Source organism: Uloborus diversus, chromosome 4 (assembly GCF_026930045.1).
Source record: "Uloborus diversus isolate 005 chromosome 4, Udiv.v.3.1, whole genome shotgun sequence".
NCBI lineage: Eukaryota > Metazoa > Arthropoda > Arachnida > Araneae > Uloboridae > Uloborus > Uloborus diversus.
Genome location: NC_072734.1, coordinates 27,197,305 through 27,224,796, shown reverse-complemented (window position 1 = coordinate 27,224,796; position 27,492 = coordinate 27,197,305). Strand labels below are relative to the sequence as shown.

The 27,492-nt window shown below is 34.1% G+C and overlaps 1 protein-coding gene across 1 annotated transcript; it reads left to right on the top strand.

Moving 5' to 3' along the window:
- Window positions 1-16,013: 16,013 nt before the first annotated feature.
- Window positions 16,014-18,183, top strand: LOC129221524 (protein roadkill-like). The gene has a single exon (XM_054856016.1). It carries the CDS (start codon window positions 16,251-16,253, stop codon window positions 17,379-17,381), a length of 1,131 nt encoding a protein of 376 aa, XP_054711991.1. The 5' UTR covers window positions 16,014-16,250; the 3' UTR covers window positions 17,382-18,183.
- The last annotated feature ends 9,309 nt before the right edge of the window (window positions 18,184-27,492 follow it).

The window sequence follows — 27,492 nt, the reverse complement described above, 5'->3', positions numbered from 1 at the left end:
TTCTCTAAACTGCAACAGGAAAAAACTTTAGTAAAATTTTCCTTAAAAAAAAAAAAAAAAACATCCTGTTTTTTTTTAATGAGTTTTAAAAGTGAATAATAATTCAAAAAGTCAACTTACCTAGTAAAAGTAAATAGCAGTTTTCATTCCGAGTTGAAGGGTTCGAGCTTGTTCAAAGTCAGAGCTTCGAATGGTAACGAAAGCACGGATTTAAGCGAAAACCTTTATAACTGGAGAAAAAAGGAAAGAGAAACACACACACACACACACACACACACACACACACACACACACACACACACACTTTCTTTTTCTTGGAAGAGGAAGTACAATAAAGGTTCTAAAACACGTAACATAACAGTCATTTCCCACGGAAGACCCCTGTTGAAAACAATATTGTCTCCGACCTACCGGGCTCGTCTAGGGGTCATCAGGAGAAAACAGAAGGTCCGATTAGAAATCGGCAAGATCACTGCAAGCCCAGAAGGAATAAGTCCCCACACTCCTTTATACTCTTAATGACGGCAATTAGTTGTATGAGAACGTTCGGTTGGTTCCTAACAATGCTCTGAAGAAAAAAGGTTAACGGACAAATCTCTTGTGTCAGTGATCGGCTGGCTTCGCACCCCGATGTTTCTTGAGTGAAAAAATTTGAGAATATTTGGATCCACTTTTCATGGAAAAAATGCTACGAAGTATATTTTTTGGAAAATGTTTTTTGACACCGGCCTCACACATTTTTTATTTCACGCGCAAAGGGGCGCGCACACACACACACACACAAAATTAAATAAACAAAAAACAATAAAAGCTACACTGGACATTGATGCATAGGCGTCACCGCACCCTAATTATTGGTGGAAGGGGGGAGGGACAACCTTCGAAGCCCTGACATTTTGTATAAAATGCTACGGCATATTGCAGAACACCCCCCCCCCCCCCGTATAGCACTTCAGTATTAATCTCTCTCCTCACAGCCGTCGTGATATCAAACGCAGTTGGGGGGGGGGGGGGCACGAGTTAGGTGGTCTCTTAGTTCTTTCTTAAATGTATATAGAGAAAGAAATAGAGTAGATCCAACTTCTAATGTCGAACGAGGACGTTATTACTTAAATAGTTACGTGTGAGCAGACCCATCATTTGGGCAAATAGGGAACTGTTCTATTCCTTCCCCCTTTTCCCTCCAAGTTTTTGGCAGCACTGTTATTTTTAATTCTAAAAGGATACCGGTATTTCCCCTAATAAACACCAATTACTTTCCCTCTTCAATGCGCTCTCAAAGAGAATGTATTCATCTTCTATCTAACTCATTGATAAATTAGAAATTGAAGCAACCGTTCAATTAAAGTTTTTTTTGCTTTGTTTCAATGCTACAATGGAGTAAGAAAATCATTTTTTTTTTAATTTTGAAAATGTAGCTCTGAAATTTTTATGAGTTTTAGACCTTTATGAGAGGAAGTAATATGTAAAGTTTTGTTGAAAAATTCTGAAAAGAGTTATTGAAATACAGAGGATATTGTATTTTTTAATCTTATATATTTGAACCACAAAAGTCCCTCCATGGGAAACATTTTTTTAAACTTAATTTTCTCTATTTTTCTAGATGCATATTTGTTTTCGAATTATTCCAACACTACTGGACCGATTTTAGTTTTTTTTTTTTTTTTTTTGTTTTGTTTGGAAGGGTATACTTCCCAGATGGTCCCATTGTAATTTGGTCTGGATCTGATAAGGGGTCTCGGAGAAATCCACGAAACTTTAAATTTCATACGTCATGGTCACGTGGTGTTGCTGTGATCGGTGTATTTTCACACCTAAGGTTTTCACTTTCTCTTAAACGATATTTGATTCTCGCGGCACACGGTTGATTAATTTTCTCAACGCTGCGCCGCATGGTAATTTTTTATTATAGGTGTTATTAATGTATTTATTACTGCGTAGCAAATCAGTAAATTGAATATATTTTGCTATTTTAATAGTTGAATCAATTACTTTAATATTTTATTTACTAATAAATAACTTTATTTCGGCACTAAAATATAAAGTTTTTTATTTATTATTCCAATTTTTAAATATATTTAGTGTTCAATTGAGGGGGAATTGAATACAGAACACCCCTCCCCCACGATTTAATTTGCATTCTGTAATAATATAAATTACAACTGTGTATGATTTCTGATGTTTGACCAATATTCTGGATTTACTATTTCATGATGCCGCCAGTTCAGTTTGAAATTAGGGTTATATTAATTAGAGGCTTCAAAAAAAGGAGGAGGTTCTGAACTCGTTGGATTTGTTTTTTCTTTGTACAATGTTCCATAAATACTCGAAGACACTTGTACCCAGGGGCGTGCACAGGGAGGGGGAGGGACACCTGTTCGCCCGAGCCTGGAGGGGCCCTATATTTTTGTAACTAACGGTGAAATATAGGGGTAAACAATATGGAGAGGGGCCCGGAAAAGTCAATTGTGATGGTCTCCAAATTTTCTGTGCACGCCCCTGCCTGTACCGATAAGGAAAAGTCTTTTTTTTGTTTGAAGCAGCATTGTTCCTCTGCGGTCTAATGTTAATCAAGTTCAGGTTTGATGAAATTGAGGGAACTCTTCAAATATCATACTCACATTTAAATCGATTTGTACTTTATTAACTTTGTATACCGTCTCACTTAGTGAACCGGTTTTTATGATTTTTTTTGTTTAGTGGTGGTTTTGTTTAGGGGTGATCTAACTTAAGTTCCAAATCTTTGATTTACCCCATTTGTTCTTCAGGGAAAAGTTAAAGGTAAAACAATAAATTTCATGCAATTTCCCTCACAAACGATTAAATATAAAACCCATTGATAAACGAAAACCATGAAACAAAGTTTTATACTTTCTTTACCTATTGTTAAAGAAAGTACTAAAAATATATATTATTAAGAGTAATGACAATGAAAATTTTGAATTAAGGATTCTCTGAAGCAAACATAAAATTCATTCTAGTGGAATTTTTAATCTTCATCTATAGCGGGGCCATGTGAAGAAACATGCGACTTTTATCACGAGTTACATGACACTAATTGCGAAACATAAATTACAATTTACAATATTACAATTCTAAAATTTACAATTTTACAAATTTAAACTTAAAGCGATTTCTTTTTTTTATTTTTTCATTTTTTTTTAGTGACCCGTGCATTTGCTTTCGGAAAGCAAACTTTGATCAAGTTGAACAAATGATGAAGACAATTGTTTTGGTACTAGTACATAGTTACGCATTTGAAAAAGCCTTTCTTCACAGTCGTCGGAAGTCTCCGAGACGCTCGCCGTGTTATTTACACCACTAAAAAGCAAAAAATAAATTTTTTTTAAATAAAAAAAAAAAAAAAACGCCTTCAAAAAATACCCAGGTACTAAGAGCAAAAAATAACTGATTACACTTACATTCTATTTCCTACCCAAACATAGAAATGAAATTTATTTTACAATTCCTGTACAAAAATCAACTAAACTAAACACCAAATTATAAATTAAACACTGATTTAAATTACTATACGGTGAATTGTTTTAAATACCTCACTATTTGTATACGATCTCTTAATTTTTAATAACCTTTTGAAGTCGGGGCCTCCTATAAACTACTACCTAACGTAACTGAGTAGGTTTAGTTTTAAAGACTAATTTCACGTATAGTTAAATTAGTGTTTAATTCAGGATTCGGTGAGTTGTCAGTTACGTTATGTAGTTGTTTAAAGGAGGCCCCGACTTCAAAAGGTTATTAAAAATTAAGAGATGTTATATAATGAGTTAGGTATTTAAAATAATTCATCGTATAGTAATTTAAATCAGTGTTTATTTTATAATTCGGTGTTTAGTTTAGTTGATTTTTGTACTGGAATTGTAAAATAAATTTCATTTCTATGTTTGGGTAGGAAATAGAATGTAAGTGTAATCAGTTATTTTTTTTCGCTTTTTAGTTCCTGGCTATTTTTTGGAGGCGGTTTTTTTTATTTTTTTATTTAAAAGTAATTTATTTAGAGAGAATTTAAAATTTCGGGGGAGTATTTGTTCCGATGGTCCACGCCCTGTCTACGGCCCTGATTTAGGGGGGGGGGGGTGCTCTTATTCTTAGAGGGGGTGGGCAGCCCTGGTGCGCAGTGCACGATTAAGTTATCTGGAACCCTAGGCCAAACGCTTTTTCGGGGCCCTTTTGTAGTTGAGTCTAAACCTCACAATTTTTGTCATTGGCTGAAACAGTTTAAGGCATTTGGAGGCCCCTAAAAAGTGGGGCTCTATAGTTGGTCAGTCTATTCGGTAATCAGGCCTTGCTTGCGACCGGTATTTTAGCACGTGCTCTTTGGTATAAAAAGGTTGGGGACCGCTGGTATAGAATATGGTGAACTCAAAAATTCTACTTAGATTATGAATTATAGTGTATTAAACTGTTTTGTATGTCCCCGTAATCTTCGATCACAGAAAGGAAGTATAAACTGCTTTTTTGTATCCCTTTAGAATTGGGCAATCGAGAACTCGAATAAAAGATAAGTTGATAACAAGTGTCTTTCGCTTTCCCACAACCTTCCAGTCATAGAAAGAATTTCCCCGAAAACCCCTTTGGCAATTTCTTTGTACTCTACTCGGCGTTCCTCCCTCGGCGTCAAATACTAACCTTTGACACCAACTGAAATGTCTTTGCAGATTACAGCTTATGAGAATTCGAATGTTTTTCGATATATGTTTGGTTAATTTTATTTAATCTGTACACAATTTTAAAATATCGATTGAAAATTACTTTACTTCATATTCACAAGTAATCCTTCAAAAGTGTCAATCACCGATTGGAATAAAACTTTGCACATCCTTCGGTAGAACACTTAATTATATTGAACACGCGTTTTTTTTTTTTTTTTTTAAATCGGCAACAAACAGCTTTAACGGGATGAAATTTATCCCTAAATATTGGATAGTTAGGATATTAGAGGGTACAATATATTCTTTCATTTTTAATTTTGAATACTACAATTCAAATAATGATTGACAATTTGAAAAAAAAACTAAACGAACTAAAATTGACGTGTTTCTGCATTCTTCTGAAAATACTATTTATAGTGGTAAATCGTTCCTCGTAACCTTAACCCGTCGCGCGCGCGGCTATGGAAACGATGAAAAGTGCGTTTATTGCACTGATTTACCGCCATTAATAGTATTTTCAGTAAAACCCTGAAGCACGTCAGTTTTAGTATATGTTTAGTTTTTTTCAAATTTTTAATAATAATTTGACTTTTTGTATTTAAAACTTGAAAAAAAAAAAAAAGAACAGAAAAAAAGAAGAAGAATGTATTGTACCCTCTAAATATCCCAATTATTCAGTACTGTTGGCTCCGCTGTCGAATATCGTCTGTTATAAGAAATGTTATTCGATTAAGCGGGGTATTTGATTAAGGGGGGAAATGTTCTTTACTTTTCTAAATTGACAACAATATCCATGGGCGGATTTATGGGGGGTCAGAGGGGGGCAATGCACCCCCAGTTTTGGGAGGACTTTATGTAGTAACAACACATCTTCCAAAAATTTAAAAAAAAAAAAAATATTATTTTTTCGTTTTTGAACAGTACAGAAGAGCATGAGTGGATTTATAGGGGGGAGGGGGCAAAGGGGACAATGCTCCCCAGTTTTGGGAGGAGTTTATATAGTAACAACTTATCTTCCGAAATCTTATAACAAAAAAAAATCATGATTTTTTCTTTTTTGAATAAGAAATTAAAGTTTATTTTTTCTTTTAAACTTAAAATAGCCGTTTCTTACAAAGTTTGAACAATACTGTACAAGTGTATAATCTACTACACAATTTCAGAGGCTGGAAAGTGCAAATTATTAATAGGTTCTAAAATCCCTGAAAAGAATTGGCGCAGTATAGCCTACAAGGGCTCTTAAACCAAAAACCCAATCTAACCAACCAAACCTTGAAAATAATTAGACAAGTCTTTGAAACTCCTAAGCAAAGTGTGCTTCAATTTTATTTCTTATCAAATGTATAAATTAAGAATTGTTCAAATGGGTAGTATGTTACTCTCTTGATACCTATTCTCTAAATCTGTGCACCATTTCTTTTAAAGTATTAACTTGCATCACAAAGCACTTTTAAAGCGTAAAACTTAAAAAAAAAATTATTTGCCTATTATTTCCAATTAACCTTTATAAGACTTCAAAATGCAGAACTTTATATCTATTTTAGATCATTTCCTCCGGGGGAGTAACCCCAGGGTCCCCTAAAACTGGAGATATTCTATATCCCACTTAAAAGGGAGCACTGCGTTACTCTTTTCATAACAGCCCCCTCTCTTTTAAGGTCAATTTAAAAATGACAGCATGATTACACACAGTAATGAAAACGGCACATAAAAAAGTAAAGAATGGCCTCACGCATCACAGAAAACAGACAAAAACATGGGAGGGGGGAGGGCAATTAAAAATGTTTCTCCAAAAAAAAAAAAAAAAAAATCCTGCCCCCCCAGGAACTCAGTCTTAAATCCGCCTATGACAATATCTTAAAACGTAACAATAATAAATCAATAGCTATATAAAGGGAATAATTATTGTTTTTGGTAAAACGTTTTTGAAATAAGATAAATAAAGGACAAAATAGATTCATAATTAATCTCGAGTCCCTATGAGGAAAAAAAAGTAGCTAACAATTTAGGTTATGAAATCTTTGCCATCTTTTCTAACTTCATTATTTTTTGAATTAAGTTCATAATAGTGGATAGCTTGTTCGAAGTCATTTGGGAACGCATTTTCTGACTCTCTTTTTTCCCCTCCTCGTCATCTACCGTGCTTTGCATTTTAATTTTCATTAACTAATTGTTGTTGAAAATGTGTTTCTTGTTTTTTTTTTTTTTTTTTTTTTTTTTTTTTTTTTTTTTTTTGTGTGTGTGTGTTATTTAATTTAATTCTCAAATGCGCTATCTGTTTTTTTTTTTTTTTTTTTTTTTTTTTTTTTTTTTTTTGTAATGGCAAAGACAAAAGAAATTTGATAGAATAGTGGACATTTTCGATGTAATATACATGTTGTTTTTCTCACCCGTTGGCGGCGAAAACTATTACTTCATATTTAAGTCAATAATTTTCCTTACTTAATTTATTTATAATTTATTTTTTTAAAAATGTCAGCAAGAATATTTGCGAAAGCTGATCAATATTATTCGATTATCCGAGGAAAATATTCGATTAACCGGGGATCTTAACATTGCGTCTATGGGAAAATATTCGGTTCCAGGAGGTTTTATTCGAAAAGCGAGGAATTCGTTTATCCGTTACCCGATTAAGTGGGACTGACAGTATTTAGGGGCAAATTTCACCCCATTAAAAATCTTTATTGACGATAAAAAAAAAAAAGTACGTGTTTAATAGTAAGTGTTCTGTCGATGTGCAAAGTTTTAATTCAAATCGACATGCGACACTAGGTCAATGTTACTTGTCAGCTTATTTCGTCTACAATAGAATCCCTCATTTCGGGGGCAGGGAGCCTCTAACTGCGCCCCTTTGTGTATGAGCCCCTTTAGTTACAATAAAAGAAATTGGTGAGGAAGGGGAATGCTGTGTCCACGACATTTCCTTTCTCTGGCGTAGGCAGGATTCTGTTTCGGGAGGGGCCCAAATGCTTACATTAAAAGCACTACCAAAATATCCATTTTTCATTAAACATGTTGAGCTGTGCCATGAACATTTAAACTTTTACCAGATCAATAAATTGAGAAATTAAAGCAAAGGTCAATTAATCTTTTTTTTTTTTTTTCATATTTACTTTTTTTTTATTTTTAATATTTTCCAATTTAGGGGTGGGGACAGCTGCTCTTTCTTGCGCCCCTCTCGGTACGTCCACGCTCGGTGGTAATAATGTAGTTCGATTTAAAATATTTTCTTTACTCTAAGTAATTTGAAATATGTCACACAGGGTTGGATCCGGTAAAACATTTCTTTTCAAACTTCTTTATCTTTTCGGTGCATTTACCAAATGGCATTGTTTATGCTAAATGTATTTTTGAGCTCTTAAGAGGACTCATCAGAGCCGGATTAAGCCAGCGCGGGGCCCGTTGCAAATGTTTCCAAGGGGCCCTCGTTTTCGAATGATATAGTAAACAATATAGCCCTTCTTCATGGAGACGGGAGGTGTACTTATAACATGCATGAATACATAAATGTGGATATAGTTTTAGAGCTTTACGATGGTTACGATCTCCCTCTATTGCCCCTCGTCTTTTCGTTACTACACGTTTTTAACTTTTTAATTCCGAAAACGCAATTTTTCGACGATGTAAAGGGAGGGGGGTCCGGGGGCTTACCCTCGGAAAATTTTCGATATTTCAATTCTAAAAACTCAATTCTAACGATCCCTGATCATATTAGGAAGAAAATATTCGGAGCTCACATTATTTGGAGAAACTGAAGTCAAAGAACGCGATTGCATCCTATCTTAGGTAAGATAAAAGGAAAAAAATTTTGATCACAGCGACTCTCCAGGCAGTTTTTTAAAATTGAAGTTTTAAATAAAACTGTAGATTATCCTTAATGATGTTGTAGAGAGAGGAAAAAGTGGTGTTCAAGGAGGTCCCATTATAAAATTTTTGAATTTATTATGTGTTATTAATATAAAAACACAATTTAAAGCAAAAATTCTCGAAATTATATACTCTGAAATGGTATTTTTTTACGTTCTTTGGTGATTTTGGGGTGGAGTTTGCGAAAGCCAAATTTCTCGAAAGTGAAGTTGTGAAAACGTGATAGATAGTAGGCCATCGCGAGTTACGTTTCGGTATGGGATGGGGTTCAGGTACTTTCCAAGGCAACCCGGAAAATTTTCGAAGTTTAAGTCTTAAAAGTACATTTTAGACCATTTTTAACAATGTTGGAGGGAGAGAGGTACACTCCCATTGAAATTTTTCGAAATTATAGTCCAAAATATGCATTTGTAGGCCACCTTATTGGACGACGGACCCATGGATATTTTTCGAAACTGAAGTTCCAGAAAGCAGTTTTAGTGGATTTTCGATTTTGTAAAACAATTTTTTCCTGAATTTTTCTGTATTTCAAGTTCGAATAAAAAAGTTTTCGGCTACCTTTGGTGATGCAAAAGGAAGGGAGTTAGGTTCGGGGCATGGGTGGCTGTTTTTTAGTTCCCTCCCACTCAGAGGAAAAAATTACAAACGATATTTAAAATCTTTCTTATACACATAATTATTTTAGTTCATCAAATAATAATATTCTCTTAACAATTCATTTATTTCGCTCAGTATAAGTGTGAAGTCTCAATCTTTTTCTTTTCTTCTATCATGATCTCTTAATTTTGCTCATTGTTGTTTACAGTGCCGTATCTACGGGCTCGTGTCACGGGCGAAAAATTTTGAAGGTGATAAATTGACATAAAGTTAAGCAACCAAAAAGAGTTTAGGATGACTAATAATTACCTTTCCAGGACCCCAATTTCGAAAGCTTTAAGAAGCAAGCCACTTTTAAATAACTTCTGGATGGTAACCCTTTCCCCTTTGTCTAACATAACCAAAGAGAGCCTTAAAATGTGGTTTTAGGATTTGTGCTTTAAGAATTTCAGCATCCTCCTTCTCCTGCTATGAACAGAACTTGCTTAAATTTGAGTTTTTAGAGCCTGAATTCCGAAAAATTCCGGAGAAAGCCCTTAAACCATCTCGATTTCAAAAAAAATCCAAAGGAGAATACCCACCTACTGCCCTAGCTTCTCAACATTCGGGGGAAAAGGCTACGAAGCATCACTCTTTACCTATAGTTAGAACTATAGATAGCCGGCGTCTTGAAGATTTCAGTTTCTAACATTTTGCGAAGCAAACCCGTGTCCCCCCCCCCCCGATAATATCTCCAGGGATAATCTAAAACCACGGTTTGAAACTTGAAGTCAGAATTGTTTCTGGGGGAGTTCAGACCCTCATCCCTTTTTCTAATCTTGCCATAGCTTGAAATTTTGTTTTTAGCTATACCATGGGTCGATCCCTCAAACCCTTTCCTCCCAAAGATAGCCTGAAATTGATTTCAGTTTTGAGCACAATTTCAGGAAAGAACCCCTTCCCCTTTCCTTGTTATGAAACAACCAAAACTTTCTCCTTTTTTTAGGCTTGAATAGCTGAAAGTTTTAGGACCCTAATTCCCTTAAATTTCCTAAGATACCTTAAAATTGACTTCATTTTGAAAAAAGAAAAAAAAATCCAGAAAAAAACCCAATTCTCCGTTTTCCAAACTTTGCCTAAAATTGTAATTTTTAGGTCAATTTTGAAACTTCTCTGACCCAACAGAGCTTTTTCTCTTTTCACTAAGAAAGATCAATTAAAATTGCGTTTTTAAGACTTCAATTGGGGGAAATTTCGGGAAAGCAATCTATCAAAAAAATAAGATTTTAAATTTACTCGAGCATTTAGAAAAGCTAAATCTAAATAAAAAGAGAAAGATCGAGAGAAAATTAAACGGGTTAAAGTTTTTTTTTTTTTCTGGAATTTTTTCTCATGGTGCGGGGCCCCCAGAAGCGCGGGGCCCGTAGCATTTGCTACTTCTGCTCTATGGCTAATTCTGCCCTGTGACTCATCCGACAGAAATTTCCTAGCTTTCGGGAAGAGAGAGAGAGCTGCACTGTTTTTCTTCCCCTCTGCGTGGATCTGCTGACTGGTTTTGGGGGACCTCCCCTTCCCCTCTAAACGACTGTCAACGCTCAAAATTTATTGGCAGTGGGCCGCATCTTGGTTTCGCCCGAAATCTTCTACACAATCGGTGTTTATTATATGTGCCTAACTTTCCTTATGTACTGCAACTCGAAATTTTGTTAATCATTATGTTCGTTATTTGTTTTCTAAATTTGATTTATTAAAATGCTCTTACATGCTACTTTTTATGCAAGAAGGATATGCAGTTAAGTTCACAAACATTTCTTTTTCGTGCGAAATGTAGTATTAGCATTATCAATCTGAAAATCAAAAGCAGACGCAGGGTTGATAAAGTAAATTACGGATAACCCCCTCTCCCGTTATCGATGCGCCAATGGAATTATCAAGGAACGCATTTTTCGGACTTAAAACATGCTGTTTTCATAATTCATTGAAGAATAAATAAATTTTCAGAATAAATTTTGAAGTAGCAAAGCATTCGAAAACAAAAATTTGTTTCAAACAAAGTTTTTGCAATCTTTTTTTTTTTTTTCGTAGCACAGCGGGTTTATCTATGTTTTTAAAATAATACTTTTGAATAAATTTCAGGTTTTCTTTTCAGATTTTATGTTTACGCTAAATGTTTCACGAAAGGAACTCTAATGAATCGAAACAGTGTAAGAGTAAAACCATAAGAACAGTGGCACCCACTCTGCGACCAGAGGGGCACATACGACGTGCGAATCGGTACGATAAATGTGGCCCGTGGTTTTTCAAAATGCTACGAATCGAAAAGCATGTTTAATGATAATGCTACAAATTTTGAACTAAACATTCAGCAATTAGTTTCTGATAAACTGATGCATTCAACAAAAATATCAAATAAAACCATTAATGAGGACTATAAAATAGCGCCTTTTTCGATCTGTAAACTTCTATAAAACGCCTGTATATAACGTTTGAGTGAAAAAAAAGTCAATAGGATGTGCGGTGCGTCCCCCTCCCTTCCGAGAACAGGTTAATTCTAAAAGGGGACCTGAGTAAAACCAAAAAAAAAAAAAAAAAAAATGCTTGAAAATTGTTGAATTTTCCGAAGGAAAAGTAAAACAACATATATTCTGACGGGATAATATGTCAAACACATATTCATATTTATACTGAAATAATCCTCCTATTAACCACCAAATAGTCTAAAAATGCGTTCCTAACAAAAAATTTTAGAGAGTGCCCGCAAAACTCTCTTACTCATGCGCGAATGTTAAACAGCGCAAACAAAGAAATCCATAACTATCTTCAAATTTTATCTACAAATGCAATATTAGCATTTCATTGTGTTCGTTACGAAGACTGGTAAAAAAGAAGCCATCTTGACACTTCCGTTCGTAAGGAAAAAGATACAATTGCTCAAACAAATCAAAAGCGGAAGGGTTTAATTTGGATAATGGATCCTGATTCAGATCAGGATCTAGAGTATTAGTAGGAGGAATCTTACTTTTTTTCTTTCAATTTTTACTTTTGGATTCGTGCAAATTTTCGAATTTCGAATTTTGACGGATTCGAACGTTTTTAGGTGTGCTGAGTCCATTTCGACTATTTTTGGAAAATGTCTGTCTGTCTGTGTGTGTATGTGTGTGTGTGTATGTGTGTGTGTGTGTGTGTGTGTATGTGTGTGTGTGAATGTGTGTGTGTATGTGAGTGTGTCACGTCTGTGTGTGACCAGTTTTTTGTGGCCGCTCTACAGCAAAAACTACTGCATGAAATCGAACGAAATTTGGTACACATATGTGCCCCTATGTGAACTTGTGCCCATTGGTTTTTGGCGCGAATTCCTCCAAGGGGGTTGGAGCAATGGGACGTTTTTTGAGTTACACGTGATTGCTATTCCTCAGGAAGTAACTGGCGAATCAAACAAAATTTGGTCCATATGTTGCCAGTAACAGGAACAGGTGCTGATTCAATTTTGGTGTCAATAACTTAAACGGAGGTTGAGCTATAGAACTTTTTTGTCGTCGATTGTGACTGCTGTATCTCAAGAAATAATGAACGGAATGAAAGAAAAATTTATCGGCAAGTAGCCCTTAAAGGGTATAAAAGCTGATTTTATTTTGGTGTCAATAGCTAAAAAGGGGGTAGCGCAATCGCCCGTTCTTTTTTTCCATTGTGAGTGCCCTATCTCAAGAAGTAATGCTACGTTCTGGTTGAAATTTGGAATATATATGAACCATATGTAAACAGGCTTTGGTTCAATTTTGACACCAATCGCTCAAAGGTGTGTTTTTTTTTTATTATTATTATTATTTGCGAATAAAAATAGCTTTATTAATGCAACAATAAGAAAGATAAATCGTAATAGATTGTCGTCTGCGTATTTCTCGTGATTTTAATTGTATGGAAATGATCGGAAATATTATCTCAATGATTTAAAATTTTTAACTGTTGCCATCTTATGTTTGTTAACAAATAAAATATTTGTAATTAATTCAAGCAAGGCTTTTAAAATAACTTTCAGTTTTTGCATGTGTAATTTTGTTTTTGTTGGGAATATTGCTTCCTCGTCAAGCATGGGGAAGGATCCGAAAAAAAAAAAGAAAAATATAGAAGAAAGTTTCGTAATAGCCACAACATACTAGTTTATTCTTGGTATTAAAACACAACTTTCTTTAAACTCTTTGAACCATTACATATTTTGAAAAAAAAAAAAAAAAAAAACACATCATGCTTCAGTTAATTAATGGAAATTTTTTATTTTCATAAGTCAAGTGTAATGCATGACTCACTCGCTCCTCCCAACAGGATCGTCTGGATCCGCCACTGAGATCATGCGCTATGTATTGTATCACCCATTCGAATGCTATAGAGTGGCCTCCAATGACAATACTACCCAAATTACCCCCTCCCTGTAAATTTCAGTGGAAAAGACTGCACTTGTACCGTACCGCCGTGTGAACCCAAATCAGAAGTATTTCCCCAGGATGACTCTCAAATTTTATGGAGCACGCCCCGGTAACGATCCCCCCCCCCCCTCCCGAGCAATTTCTGTCAGTCCCCAGCGTGGCACACCTATCTTTTTCCGCACAGAAATGAACTCTCTCAAGGTCATACATCTTTTTATCAGAACGACTCTTCAAGTTTTTAGTTATACGTTTTTGATAGTGCGCGATAGATATAATGTGGGATATGTTAGGAGAGCTCACTGGGGGCTTATAGCTGAGATTGCACTATGAAAAGCTTTCGAAAATTACCCACCTCCCCTCCACCAGAAAAAAAAAAAAAAAAAAAAAAATAATGAGGCAGTTTGCGTTGATAACCCTCTCGCTTTAGGAGGGTCATTTTAGAGGGTTTGGACAGCTTTGTTCTTTGGAAGCGTTTCATAGCAATTGAGAGGTCTGTATAGGGCGGATGGGTTTTGTAGTAGCAGTAAAATAAGATTGAAAACCTTCTAAAATTACCGCCTCCCCCTCCAAAAAGAAAGAAACAGCGGAGCGGTCTGCGCCAGGAACTCCCATCGAAACCATGTCTTCTCTTTCAACACAGAAATGAACTCTCTTAAGATCATAACATTTTTATCAAAGCCATGCTATAAAGCGCTCGTGTTTTTTTTTTCTTCAGATAACTAGTTGTGTTAGAAGTGCCTATTAGGGGACACTCATGGTGCCAATTCCGCCATTGTTATTTTGAAGGAGGATAATTTTATAGGGGAGCTAATTCCATCAGTCCTGGAGGGGGGGCGTTGGGATCCTGGCGGCCTTGTATATCATCTTACGCTTTAGCATAGTCTTTCCTTTAAGCTCCAAAATTTAAAATGCATTTAAAATAAAAAAAAATTTCACCACTTTAAAAACATTCCTTTAATTCGGTTCCTAAATTTAAGGGGGAGGGGGAGCAGGAGGGGACAATAATCCCCCTAATTTAGTAGAGAAATTTTATAGTTCCTTTTCAGTTTCCGCTACCCACTGAGATAGCGGGCGTGGCCAGATAATCATAATTTTCTTTTTTTAGCGAGAATCTATGTCAGTTAGGGGTGCCCCCTCCTACCAAAAAAAAAAAAAAAAACTCGACCCTCTTTTCCTTTTTTATTTTTTAGCTTTTGTTTTTTTTCCCTGTTTATTTATTTATTTTTTTTGGAATATTTTTATTTACTTATTTATTTTCAATTATTATTATTATTATTACTTTATTCGAAAAGTTCTGTGCGAAAGATATACCACATACACACACACACACACATACGAGCACGCAAACTAAAAAAATTAAATGAAAAAAAAATGTAAACAATAAAATAAAATAAATAAAAAAAAATAAAATAAAATAAAGTAATAAATAAATAAAAATTAATTAAAAAAAATCCCCCCACCCTAATGCCAATAACAATTAATATGACTAAAATACACAGTTGAAATTATCTATATTCGCTTTAGCTCCCAAAGAAAAATTTACACTTTAAAAGTCAGGTCACTAGAGCCAAATTATCAATAAATTGAAATTGAAACAAACCTCAATTATCAATTTTTTGAAATCTCATGTTTTATTTTAAAATATGTTTTCCAATGTCAAGGTGCAGTTGCCCTCCCTCGCCGCCCTCTAGATACGCCCATGGTAATAATGCAATTCGATTTAAAATATGTTTTCTATTTTACGTAATTTAAAAATGTGTAGCAGGGTTTGGTCCGATAAAACATTTTCTTGAAAGCACTATTTAAAACTTATTATGAACATTTTTTGGAGGGGCATTCTTTCATTGAAGTACCTTAGAAGCTGAACTTTAAAGTATCCAACAATATTTCCTTTCAGCTTCAATTTTATCTATTATTTGCTATTCAAAGCGAAAGCAAAACCGCATTTTAACACGCAAACATATGCAATCGGGCGGTTTGTTGGCAACGCTAAAAGCTCCATCTATCGAACTGAAACTGAACTATATTTCTGGTCCCCTTTCAGCTTCGGAAATCGGTCGAAAATGACAGGCTCCTCAAACAGAGAAGCGTTGCATCCTCGTAGGCTACGACAAAACACAAGTCTCTGTTGCCACTTCTTACTCACAAAACTACTGTATTCACCAGGAAAATAACTATTCCTCCGTGAAAAGTTGAATTCTCTGTTTCTTTCAAGGAAAAAATTCAAAGCGAAGATCCGAGGATCATGGAAATAAATTCTTTATCAGATTTTTGTTTCAAACATTAATTTGAGTTTTGTCATTTTTCACCGTACTGAAGATTCGGTTTTAATGGAACGATTGACTGTTCAGGTTCCTTTTCATTTTTAAGAGTTTGTTGAGTAATATTTATTAATATAAAGAGCGTAGTTTATGTTTTAAATCAAGAGTTTGAAAATAAATAAATCCCACGTGGTTTGTCAGTAGAAAGTTTCGCCCAATCGTGTCATTGACATTTTAACCTCGAGTATCCGCGTTTCCTCATTTGTTGTATTTGGAACAAGGAATTTTTGTTAAGAAACTTCTACTGCTGCAACTTTGCACAAAGCAGATGTATGGCGGATGACCCTGTTCTGTTGTGACCTCTTTTAGTTTAAAATAATTTTTTAAAAATTGTGCAAATTCTAGATTTTCAAGCATCATTGTGCACAACATAGTTTGTACAAACGATTGCCACAATGGCGTTGACTCGAGTTCCATCTCCTCCACCTACGCCACAATCTGAAGCAACACAGTCTGTTGCTGAAAGCTGGTGCTACACTCAAGTAAAAGTAATTAAATTTTCATTTATGTGGACTATTAACAACTTTAGTTACAGCCGAGAAGAGATGGGTGAAGTCCTTAAGAGTTCCACGTTTTCGGCTGGAAGCAATGACAAGCTGAAGTGGTGTCTACGAGTCAATCCTAAAGGTTTAGATGAAGAAAGTAAAGACTATTTATCTCTTTATTTACTTTTAGTGTCGTGTAATAAAACTGAAGTTCGAGCGAAGTTCAAGTTCTCAATATTAAATGCCCGCAAAGAAGAAACGAAAGCTATGGAAAGTCAAAGAGCGTACAGATTTGTTCAAGGTAAGGATTGGGGGTTCAAGAAGTTCATACGTAGAGACTTTTTATTAGATGAAGCAAATGGACTTCTTCCAGACGATAAACTGACTTTATACTGTGAGGTTAGCGTAGTAGCTGATTCCATAAACATATCTGGTCAAAATAGTGCTATTCAATTTAAAGTTCCTGAATGTCACCTATCCGAGGACTTCGGCCAGTTGTTCGAAGGACAGAAGTTCAGTGATGTTATTCTTAGTGTTAATGGACGTGAATTTGCGGCTCACAAAGCTATCCTTGCCGCCCGTTCTCCGGTTTTTGCCGCAATGTTTCAGCACGAAATGGAAGAAAAGAAACAAAATAGAGTAGAAATTACTGATATGGATCACGAGGTTCTGCGTGAAATGTTGCATTATATCTACACTGGTAAAGTTACTAACATTGAAAACATGCCCGATGACCTCTTGGCAGCTGCAGATAAATATGCATTGGATAGGCTGAAAGTCATGTGCGAAGAACACATCTGCTCCAATTTGTCCGTCGCTACTGCCGCCGAAGTTTTGATATTAGCTGACATGCATAGTGCTGATCAGTTGAAAGCACACGTTATAGATTTCATCAATATGCATGCTACAGATGTTATGGAAACTGCAGGATGGAGAACTATGATTCAAACACACCCGCATCTAGTAGCAGAAGCATTTAGAGCTTTGGCTACTCAACAAATACCACCCATTGGGCCCCCTCGAAAACGCGTGAAACCATAGATTTTGACATTTCTATATGTTTCTTTGTGGGTAATTTAATGTACATGACATTGTTTGCGATTGTGCTTTTTGTTGACATATGTAAGTTTAGTTTCTGTGTGTATGTGTGGACGGTTTCAGATTCAAATTGGCAGTAATGATGAAAAATCAAGTTGGGAATTTTGTGCAAGTGCTTGTCTACATACCTTTTTCTAGGAAGAAACAATTTGTGTATAACCATATGTAGATTTAATGGAGTGTAGGGGTGAGACTATTTTGTCATATATTGGATTTTTGCTTTTATGACAGTCAAAATTCACCACACCACGTATAGTTTTGCTACCGGCTACAATATCCTGTTTATCTTGTTGGCACTCATATGTATCTAAAAGACATCTTGAATGCTAGCAAGATGCTTTACAAAAGTGAAAAAAGAAAATCTGAGGAATGCAAGACATTCCACAAAAGCTTTTTCAACAAAAAGTGGGTTTTTTTCTGGGAAATTTTGGAAATTATAAAGTGAATCAGTAGGCACGTTTAAAAATTTTTCTGCCTAACCAGTCAAGAAAAGCTTGTCAACCGTTAACAGGGGTCGATCCAGTGCCAAATTGGGGTCGCTTTGCGGCCCCTTCACAAAATTCCGCATGGCAAAAGCGGCCCCATTCACAAAATTCCGCGTCGTAAAAGCAGGCCCTTCACAAAAATTTATAAAAAGGCAGCCTTTTCACAATATTTTTTAACCGCAAATGTGTACGCATCTACGCGGGAGCCTCTTCCACCTTCCCCCATCTTATCTTTTTGCTTGCTGCGTGAGGTGTTTTTGCTCGAGCGTCAGAGGGGGGACGGGAGAGGGACACTTGTGATTGGCAGCTTGTTTTCAGGAAAATCTTAAATTTTACTTTGATTAGGCAATATATATTTAGTATTAATTTGTGTTGAGTTTCAAAATCCAATTCTAAAATAACTTTACTTAAAATAAAAATATTTTACATGCTGTTTTTATATTTTTATTTGTTTTGAAGATCTTTTTTTCCTTACATCGGCCATGGTAAACAAATTTTTCGCATTTTTTATGTTTACTGTACCTTGTTAAGAGGCAAACAAATAAAATTTCTTACATATTTATTAACATCATAAAATTGCAAAGTTTTAAACGAAATACCTACTCTGTAAGAACGTCAAAAGTCAAAAAATTAAACGCTGAATGCTGGTGCAGTATTATTTTCGGTTTTAATTACTTTTAAGTTTTTCAAACACATACATGGAATCTTTAATGAGTATTTCACTTCTGTGTTAAGAAATATGTGATATCTTTGAGTCTGTTCATATTGTATTTATTAGGAGTTATCATTAGGTTCAGCAGCATGTGCAATTTTCATTGCTCTTAAAGTATTTGAGAGGGGCAGGAAATCTGTTGTGAGACTTTCACCTTAAGAAAGTGTGCCTTGCATATGTACATTTGTAAAAAGCAATAAATGTAATGTATGTGTCAAATTACGAATAAAATGTTAAGGGTCTTACTTCCCCCCTCCCCCAGCGCATTTTCTCTTGACAGCTTTCAGGTATTCTTCAAGAACTTGCAATCACCCCCTGAAACCTGTCTAGGGCTTTTCTATAACGATACGACAGCTAAAAATGCTTTACTATAATCTTTTCCAAGAGAAAAATTACAAGAAGGTCTTTTTTACAAAAAATAAAGAAAATTCACAAAAGTATTTTGCTTTTTCACAAAAATAACGAAATTTCACAAAAATATTTTGCCTTTTCACAAATGGGGACCCAAAAAATAGAACCTGGATCGACCCTTGGTTAAGAATGTAGCTGAAATTTAAAATTTTTGTTAAATTTTTAAACAAAAAAATGCAGTATGCAAGATAAGGACTTAATTTCAATGTAAAATAAATCTGCCAAATAATCAAATTAAATCATTAAAATATAAAATTGTCCACGAATTTTGAAAAAACAAGTGATTAACATGAAACGTTACATTAAAATATAAAATTAAAGGGAATGAAAATGGTAACAGCTATCTAAGCGATGAGGAAACTTTCTACCAATTTGTTGTGTTCAACGTTATAATAATTTCCTTGAATTTTATGCTGGCTTGTCAATTTAACATTATTTCTCACCCCTTGTAATGAATTTTGTTTCTTAGTCCTTCAAATTCTTATGCATTCCATTTCAAACCTTTATTGGTGTATATTTTAGTTCAGTGTACTTGTGCTGTTAAAATGATTCCTTTTTTGAAAATGTACTTTTGCATTCTGTACTTATTCATGTTGATATATTTTTTTTTGGTAAATTCTATTGTATCATGGCATGAGTTTAAATAGCTTTTTGGTATTTAATCAACTTAATTAAAATTTTAAATGTGTAGTGATCTGGAATTTTTAAGAAAAGAGGTATTGCGAGAGGAACTGGATTTCTTATTTTTATCGTTTGGTATGCACATTTAATTGCTTATCTTGTTTTATTGGGAGTGTTTGTTTTTGCTGATTATAACATTTGTCTTAGCTTGTGGTGCATGAGAATGGAAGTTTATACGTATGTGCGTGTATTCATTTTCCCTTTATTTTCTAATGTTAGGTTTTGAAAAAAATGAGAATTTTTTTATTATTATTTTTAACTGATAAAAATAATAGGTCTTAAGTTCAGAAGGTTAGAGAATGTTATAGAGGAGAAATAATCTAGGATATTCAATGCTTAGAAGTGAATTCAGGTCAGGAAATATGTGAGCAACTTATCTTAAAAGAATTTCAGTATGCAAATCATGGAACTTTGTTTATTCCATTTTTCTACAGGTTAGAAGAAATTTAACAAAAAGTTTTGGATTTAAAAAATAATGCATTTTTGCTCAGCATGGTAATGGAAAATAAAAACCATGAAATCAAGTTCTTGTGAAATCTTTTTTATACTAAAAGAATGTTTTTTAAAGCCATGATTGCGTTTATCATTAGCAGCCCTTTATGGTACGATCTTGAACTTGCAATGTAATTCACTTTTGGCTAGGGGGTCTGTCCAGGATTTTTCACAAGGTCCATTTTTTGGGAAAAATCAAATAATTTTGCAAAAATAAAAAAGAAATTTCAAAATTTTGAGGTAGCACAAACTGCATTATTGAAACTTTTAGTTGAGTGTTTTCCTCTTCTGTTGAATATATCATTCTTGAGGGCTTTCTTAGTATTTGAGGGAGGTGTGGTGGGTTGAAGGGGGGAGCATCTGGGAGATGGGTACATCTCAAGTATCAATATTTAATTGATGAAATTTGTATTAAGTGTACACTCTTTACCATGTCCCTGAAGAAATTCAAAACAGGTCTGCCTGTTCTGGTTCAATGCCTAATGTGTTGTCACCAGAGCAGAATTTTTTTCATGCCTTCATAGGTGGCATAAAAAATCCGCCCACCCCACCAGCTTCCGCGCACCCCCTTCAAATTCTACCGAATACACACACCCTCAAAATAGTTCAAGAACTCTCTCCAATTACCCTGCCTTAAATTTCAATGTCCCAGGTACAATGTATCCACCCTCTCCTTGTGGGCACCCCTGATGAAATACAATTTTAAACGACTCTCAAAATAAATGCTTTTTTTTTCTTGCCCTGAAAGATAAAGTACAAAGCTCAGCTTGAAGTCTAATAAAAAGCACGCGGAATGCCAGTCGCTATTAGTTAAATGTTAATTGTTTTTTTTTTTTTAAATCTACTTTAATTTTTAATAGGATTCTGTTGATTTTATATAGAGTTTTTGAGTGCAAAAATTTAAGACTCGGAACTTTCGAAATGTTGCGCATATAATTACATCTACATATTTTATTTGCATTGATACCAGAAATGCTGAGCATTAACACTAGAATTATGGGAGGGGTCATTTTGACATGAGTCAAACTTTTTTTGCTAACTGCTTCTCTATATTTTCATAAAAAGCTTAGTCCTTTCTTGACTTTCCCTAAATCATTGCGCTTTGTAATAATAAAAAGTTTTCAAGAAAATTGTAATTCTTTTAAACCCAAACTTAAGGGTTACAACTAAAACTGCGGGCAGGTGTCATTTTGATCCTTTTAAGAAAAAAAAGAACAGCAAATACATTTACTGATGCTGAAACAGCAGAAACTCAAAAATGTCTCTCAGAACATATCATTTTAAGAACATGAAGCATTTAATGTTTTTGTGCATAAGGGAACATAAGCCGCTAGTTTCTGAAATGCAACCAAAACAGTGCTGGTTTATTGAGAGGCATTTAAAGTTTTTTTTAAAAATATTTCATTATGTACCCTGAAAATCTCTATTTTTTAAATAAACAGCATTTATTACAAATAGGATAATTTTAAACTATTTTTTACAAACACTTAACATTATGCAGGGAACTATGCAGATTTCTTCTTGGGGGGTCAAAATGACCCCAACCTGTATTTGTAGGTATAAAATGATCATCATAATTCTAGTGTTATATTATATCAACTGGTTCACTGCTTCAATTGCACTTTAAGCAAAACTTATGTACTAGCAATCAAATTGTTTTTATTTAGGTTTACTTTTTGGGAAATTTCCTGTTTACACATTGGTATATAAATCATTGTTCCATGTAATCATGAAATTCCGTGTTGGTTGTCAAATAAACTTTGATAAGATAATAATGTTGTGTTATCTTCCTTTTTACTATTACTGCTTTAATGAAAGTATATTATTTTTTGAAAAAACATTTTTTCTTTTGCATATTAAAGGTGGTATAGTTAGCATCAACTAGAATATTAGTATATTTAATCAACAAAAGAAGTTAGAGATGAATTTTGAGGAGAGAGTTCATATTGAATTTTATTTCTTTACTGTAAATTTTGGAAACATTTATTGTCATAAATTTGAAAAAATAGTAACTGTTGTCAAAGCAAAGATTATTTTTGCATTTGTTGAACGAAAAAAATTGTTGTAAAATTTGATCATACTGTACATGCAGGAGCATGGAAGTTGGCTTATATTTCTTGCATTTTTCATTGTCCTGTAGTCAGATTCTTGGTCCTATTTATATATTGAAAAAACAAAAAAAAAAAACATTTGACATCTGATAAATACCTTGTGCAAGGTTTTTAAAGACGGCTTAAAATGACAAATATGTTCATATGTATGGGGAAAAAAAAGAAATGTTTGCTAACATCTGTCCTTTAAACATTTTAATCATAGGTATATGTAAGATGTATTTTGGAAGATAGTTTAAAAAATGAAGACAATCTATTTGGTGATCCGTATTTTGTACGACAAGCTGTCTAATGGAAAAGATTTTGCTGATATTAATGTATGAAAATAAGTAATAACACTTAAATTCGGGCTATTTGGCAAAAAAAAGTTAAGCTCTTTCCAGATTAAAATCTGAATTATTTCTAGCGAAAGTTGAAGACTTATGCATTAATATAACATTATACCATAATTGTCTAATAATCCAGCATGTGGATAACTTGACTATCCTGGTAATTCGACATTTATTTCACTAATGGTTGGCCCAATGCTAATTTAAATAGGCAAAAAACTCTCTTAACTTGAAACATATTTACAAAAAAAGTTAATCAACTTCCACTTGCTGTTATAATCAACTTTTTGTCTTCTGATCTTATTTTGCAGTGACCATTACCAAGAATTATAAGTTCATTTTTCTTGGTCAGTTATTTCCTTTTTGGAAAGAGCTCTTAGAATTTTACTTATATCCAGGCATGTACTGTCATGAACAGGTAAAGGGCAGTAACACAAGTTTTTCATTCGGCGTTTTTTAAATCTATTGTACGTAGCTTTATTGTTCAAATTTGCTGATTTGGCTTTCGCTGAAAAAAAGCACCCCCACCCCTCGTCTAGTTTCAACATTTCCTAATTGTTAGTATTGAATCCTAAATGCGTTTCATTAAATATCTTAACTCATTTCTGCAGATACTGCCATTTAAATGCAAACAACTGTGTAGGCCTTCCCATCCTGTGTCACTTGTTTAATCATACAGCTATAAGCTAGAGAATGGAGTTGTAGGCAAAAAAGTATCCTGGAGTGCTTAAGAAAAAGAGAGAAAGCACCATGACACGTTACCCGGAACATTTGTAAGTAATGCTTTTCTCTTTTACAGACACGACTAAGCTTTTATCATTTCTCAAAAATTATGAATTATTTCTCGTGAAATATTCAATTTTAATACTATTCAGTTGTGTAACTGGAAAAAAAAGTGTTACTGATGGAATTTTTTTACAACTTACATACTTTGTAGTAAGTACAAAGTAGTAAAGTGATGATGAAAACTCTAAAGAATTGAAATTGTGGTGCCTTTTTTTGCATAACTCTACTTTCGTGTGTCCTGTTGCTGCATGCTTTTATTTATTCAATCATCTATTCAACATATTATATCAGTTTCCACGAATTTATTAATTCATACTCATTTATTTATTCGGTCGATTTATCTATTCTTTATATGTATTTTTAAATGTATTCATCCATTCAGTAATCAAATCATTTGTTCGAAACATATTTTATTAATTTGTTCAATTTTTTATTAATTTTTATTGAGGCAAGTCACACGAGCTGTTGCTTTTTCTCGCACGTGGATGTAGTGTCTTGACGCCATTGATCTATAAATTTAAGAGCTCAATGCGTGACACTGTTCTTAATTTTTATTTAGGGCTCGTTTCTAAACTCTCGGTCTTCGGTTGCTCCGATCTCGACTGGTCATGGTTGTGGCGTCACGGTCACCAACCCACTCGAAGAAGTTTATAAACAAACGCGCGGTTTTTCCGGTCGATTTCGCTTTTCGCTTATTTTCGCAATGGAGCAAGCTGAAATATTAGAATTTATTTTTAGCAGTTCAGAATCTTATTCTGATTCCACTGAATCATCTTCTTCTTCCGAAGATGATATTCTTTTATGTACTGATGTGAGGGAGAAAATTCTACGCATGGAAGGTTATTTTGAAAACATTAAGAGCCAAATGAGTGATGGGGTCTTTAAAAGCCATTTTCGTCTGTACATACAGACCATGGAAAGAATTAAAAATATAGTATGGAGTGTTTCTTACTCATCTAATTATGAAAACTCATGTATTGCTGAGTACTTTCTCTTTAAAAGGGCTTAAAATATCGCACCAAGGAAATTGAAACAACTTAAAATTTGGAACAAAATGCACTAGTTATTGAATTTAAAATCTAAATTAAATGCCCTTTATTCCCACATAGTTAGCTTTCATAACTGGTGTTTTGGTGAAACATTTTTCAATTTTCATAGTTGAAGAAATATTTCTGAATTCAAAGATGCATTTTTAACAGGGATGTCCATGGGGATTTTGTTTTTGTTTTAATTTTTTTTTAATTTATTTATTTTTAATTTGTATTATAAATTTTATTTTATACTTCTTATATTTAATTTCATTTATTTATTTAGTGTGTGTGTGTCACTGGCGTAGCACAGAACTTTTCTGATAAAATAATACTAATAATCGAAAAGTTAAAAATATTTTTAAAAAATAAATAAAAAAGAGAGAGCTTAAATTAAAAGGAAGGGAGAAAAATTAGGAGGGGGGGGGGATTTGCGCCATAAAATTTGGGAGGTGAGGAATGGGCACCCCTGATTATTAATTTAGCCAACAAAAACTATCCAGTTTAACGTCACATCCAAATTTTTTTTTGCATGTATCGTAGTGTTTGAGACAATTACTTAAAACTATACAATGCAAAGCCTTGGTTTTCTCCAAAGCTGTTTTCTGGAGCGGTGTCTTTCCTTGCTAGGATGCATTATATTCTTTATTATAACTCAGGGGAGTCACGGCACAAACTGCTCCATTGAACTATGTTGGGAAGGCTGTTTTTAGGGGTATTTTCCCTTTTTTTTGGGGGTTTGCGATATTTAGGGGGGTGGGCACCCCCGTGTTTAACTCTTATGTCTAAAATAAAACTCTTTCTTGCACCACATCTATGTTCCACATACAGTCGAATTCCGAAAACTCGAATATTCCTTATTCCTTTCTCTTAAAGTTTTTATCGTGTCACATAACTCGAAATACCCCCCACCCCTCCAAAAAAAAAAAAATTCCACCTTATTTCTCTGTGTAAATGCATCGCCTTATGATTCATTTTATTTTTATTTCATAGGTGTCTGAGAGTTTTCAAGTGCAAGCTACTGGAAAGCCGTGGTCATCACTTTTTTTGAGAAGAATCGGTAATTCGCAACTCCAGCGCTCGAATATGCTACCTTGCGGTGATTTATAAAACTGCCGGGAAAACTAAAACATTGCCACGTTGCGTTCCATGTATGTCTGCTGACATAAACACAGGCAGTTTGTTCTGAGTATTTATTAACGCAATCGATGTGTCTTAGTTTGCTTTCAGCTACAGAAATTAATTCAATTCGTCCCTTAGTAGTATTCTCGAGCTTCTCAAAATATTGTTAGTTTTCATCATTTCCTTCTAAAATATGAGTTTTTGAGAAATGGTGAAAGTGAAAATTCTGGATTAACAAACTTGGATAACGTTATACAAGGTAAAAAATTTTATTGTTTTGTATGAATTTGTAAGAATATGGGTTTTTTTTCTAATCTTAAATTAATTAAACTAACCATATTTTACAGCAGCATTTAGTTGGAATGGACAGTATGCAAAATATTTTCTTGAATATATTATCGTAGAACAAAATGAAAAATGTTTAACCGAGAAAGAATTTACTTTATTCCTTTTATTCTCAGCTCATGAAAGGTTTCGCCAAATTTGTTTAGGGCTATAGTTTTAATATTGTGCGAGCAAAGTTGCCTTGGCGAGATTTCGCGTTTTTAGTTAAAACATTTTTAGTTTTTATCATGAGTGGAATAAAATGGTAGTAAGATTACAGAATTCGATAAGTAAAAAGAAATAATGTTCAATCAACTGAAAACTACCACTATATGTCGGTGAGAATTTTGTTGATGATTTGCATAACATGACATAATTAAATCGTAACTCAGAAATTAGAAAAATCGAAACAGAAAAATTTTAAATTAACCGATTTGGGAGTTCGAGAGAAATAACTCAGCTACAAATGCAAAACAATAAGCGCTAGCCAAGCAAGGCAAAAAAGTATCATCTTCTTTCGATAGCATAATTTGTAATTATTATTTAGTTTTATCAAGAATTGATAAATATCAATTCAACATCGTGGAAATATTGAATTTTCTAGCATTAATTGTTATTCTTGTCAGGCCACAATTATTATTTAGTTTTATCAAGAATTGATAAATATCGAATTCAACATCGTGGAAATAGCTGCTTAGAACTACGAACTACGTAGTTTGTACTAATCTTTGACGTTTAGTAATGCTTCTTGAATTCTCATTTCTTTCTACGTGGGCCAGAATATCCATAAGACTTTGAAAATTACTTTAAAAAGAATAAAGCGAGAAAATCATACATACGAACAAAATTCACAACACTTTTAGCATTTTCTTCATTACAACATGCGTTTGTTTTAGTTTTTTCGTCCGCCATTAGACAGTGACTGCAGTGCCCCCTATAGTTCGTTGGAGTTGCGAATAGGGAAGTTTTCGATTTTTCAATTTTATTTTTATATGATAGAGTAACATGTATGAACATCATAGGTGAAAAATTTTTTGTGATACGATAAGTAGTTTTTTTTAAATTAATTTTTAAAGTTCAAGCGCTTGTGACGTCAAATGGCATAGGAAGTGATGTCATGCCCTCTTCCGATAGGGGAGAAGCCGAAGGTCACGCATTCGACTTCGAAGACGAAACGTAAAAGGCTTATCTCCTCGCATTTAACTCCTCGCGTTTCTGGAACATTAAAAACCTCTCCATCCTCATTGATGTTACATGAGGAAGATTATTTAGATTGTGCTTTAACAAATCCGGTCTCCATAGTGTGTTCAAAAGGATTATTGAATTTCTAAAAAATAAAAATACCAGCGCGCTCAAAATGTTCCTAGCGAAAACAAGGGATCTTCGGCGGAAGGCTGCCCATTCGCGCCCTGTGACGTTTCAGAAGCGCGCACTTTTGCGCGTGGATTTTTAAAAATTCATTAAAAATCAACCACGGTGTTTTAAAATTCGGCGATGGTGAATTTTTTAGTTTTGAGGGTCAATTAACAATATCCAAAATCTGAACATTTAATAGGTTGCAACTTCCCTATTG

Excerpts from the sequence above, each read along its gene's own strand:
- LOC129221524 (XM_054856016.1), top strand. The coding sequence starts at position 16,251 with ATGGCGTTGACTCGAGTTCCATCTCCTCCACCTACGCCACAATCTGAA.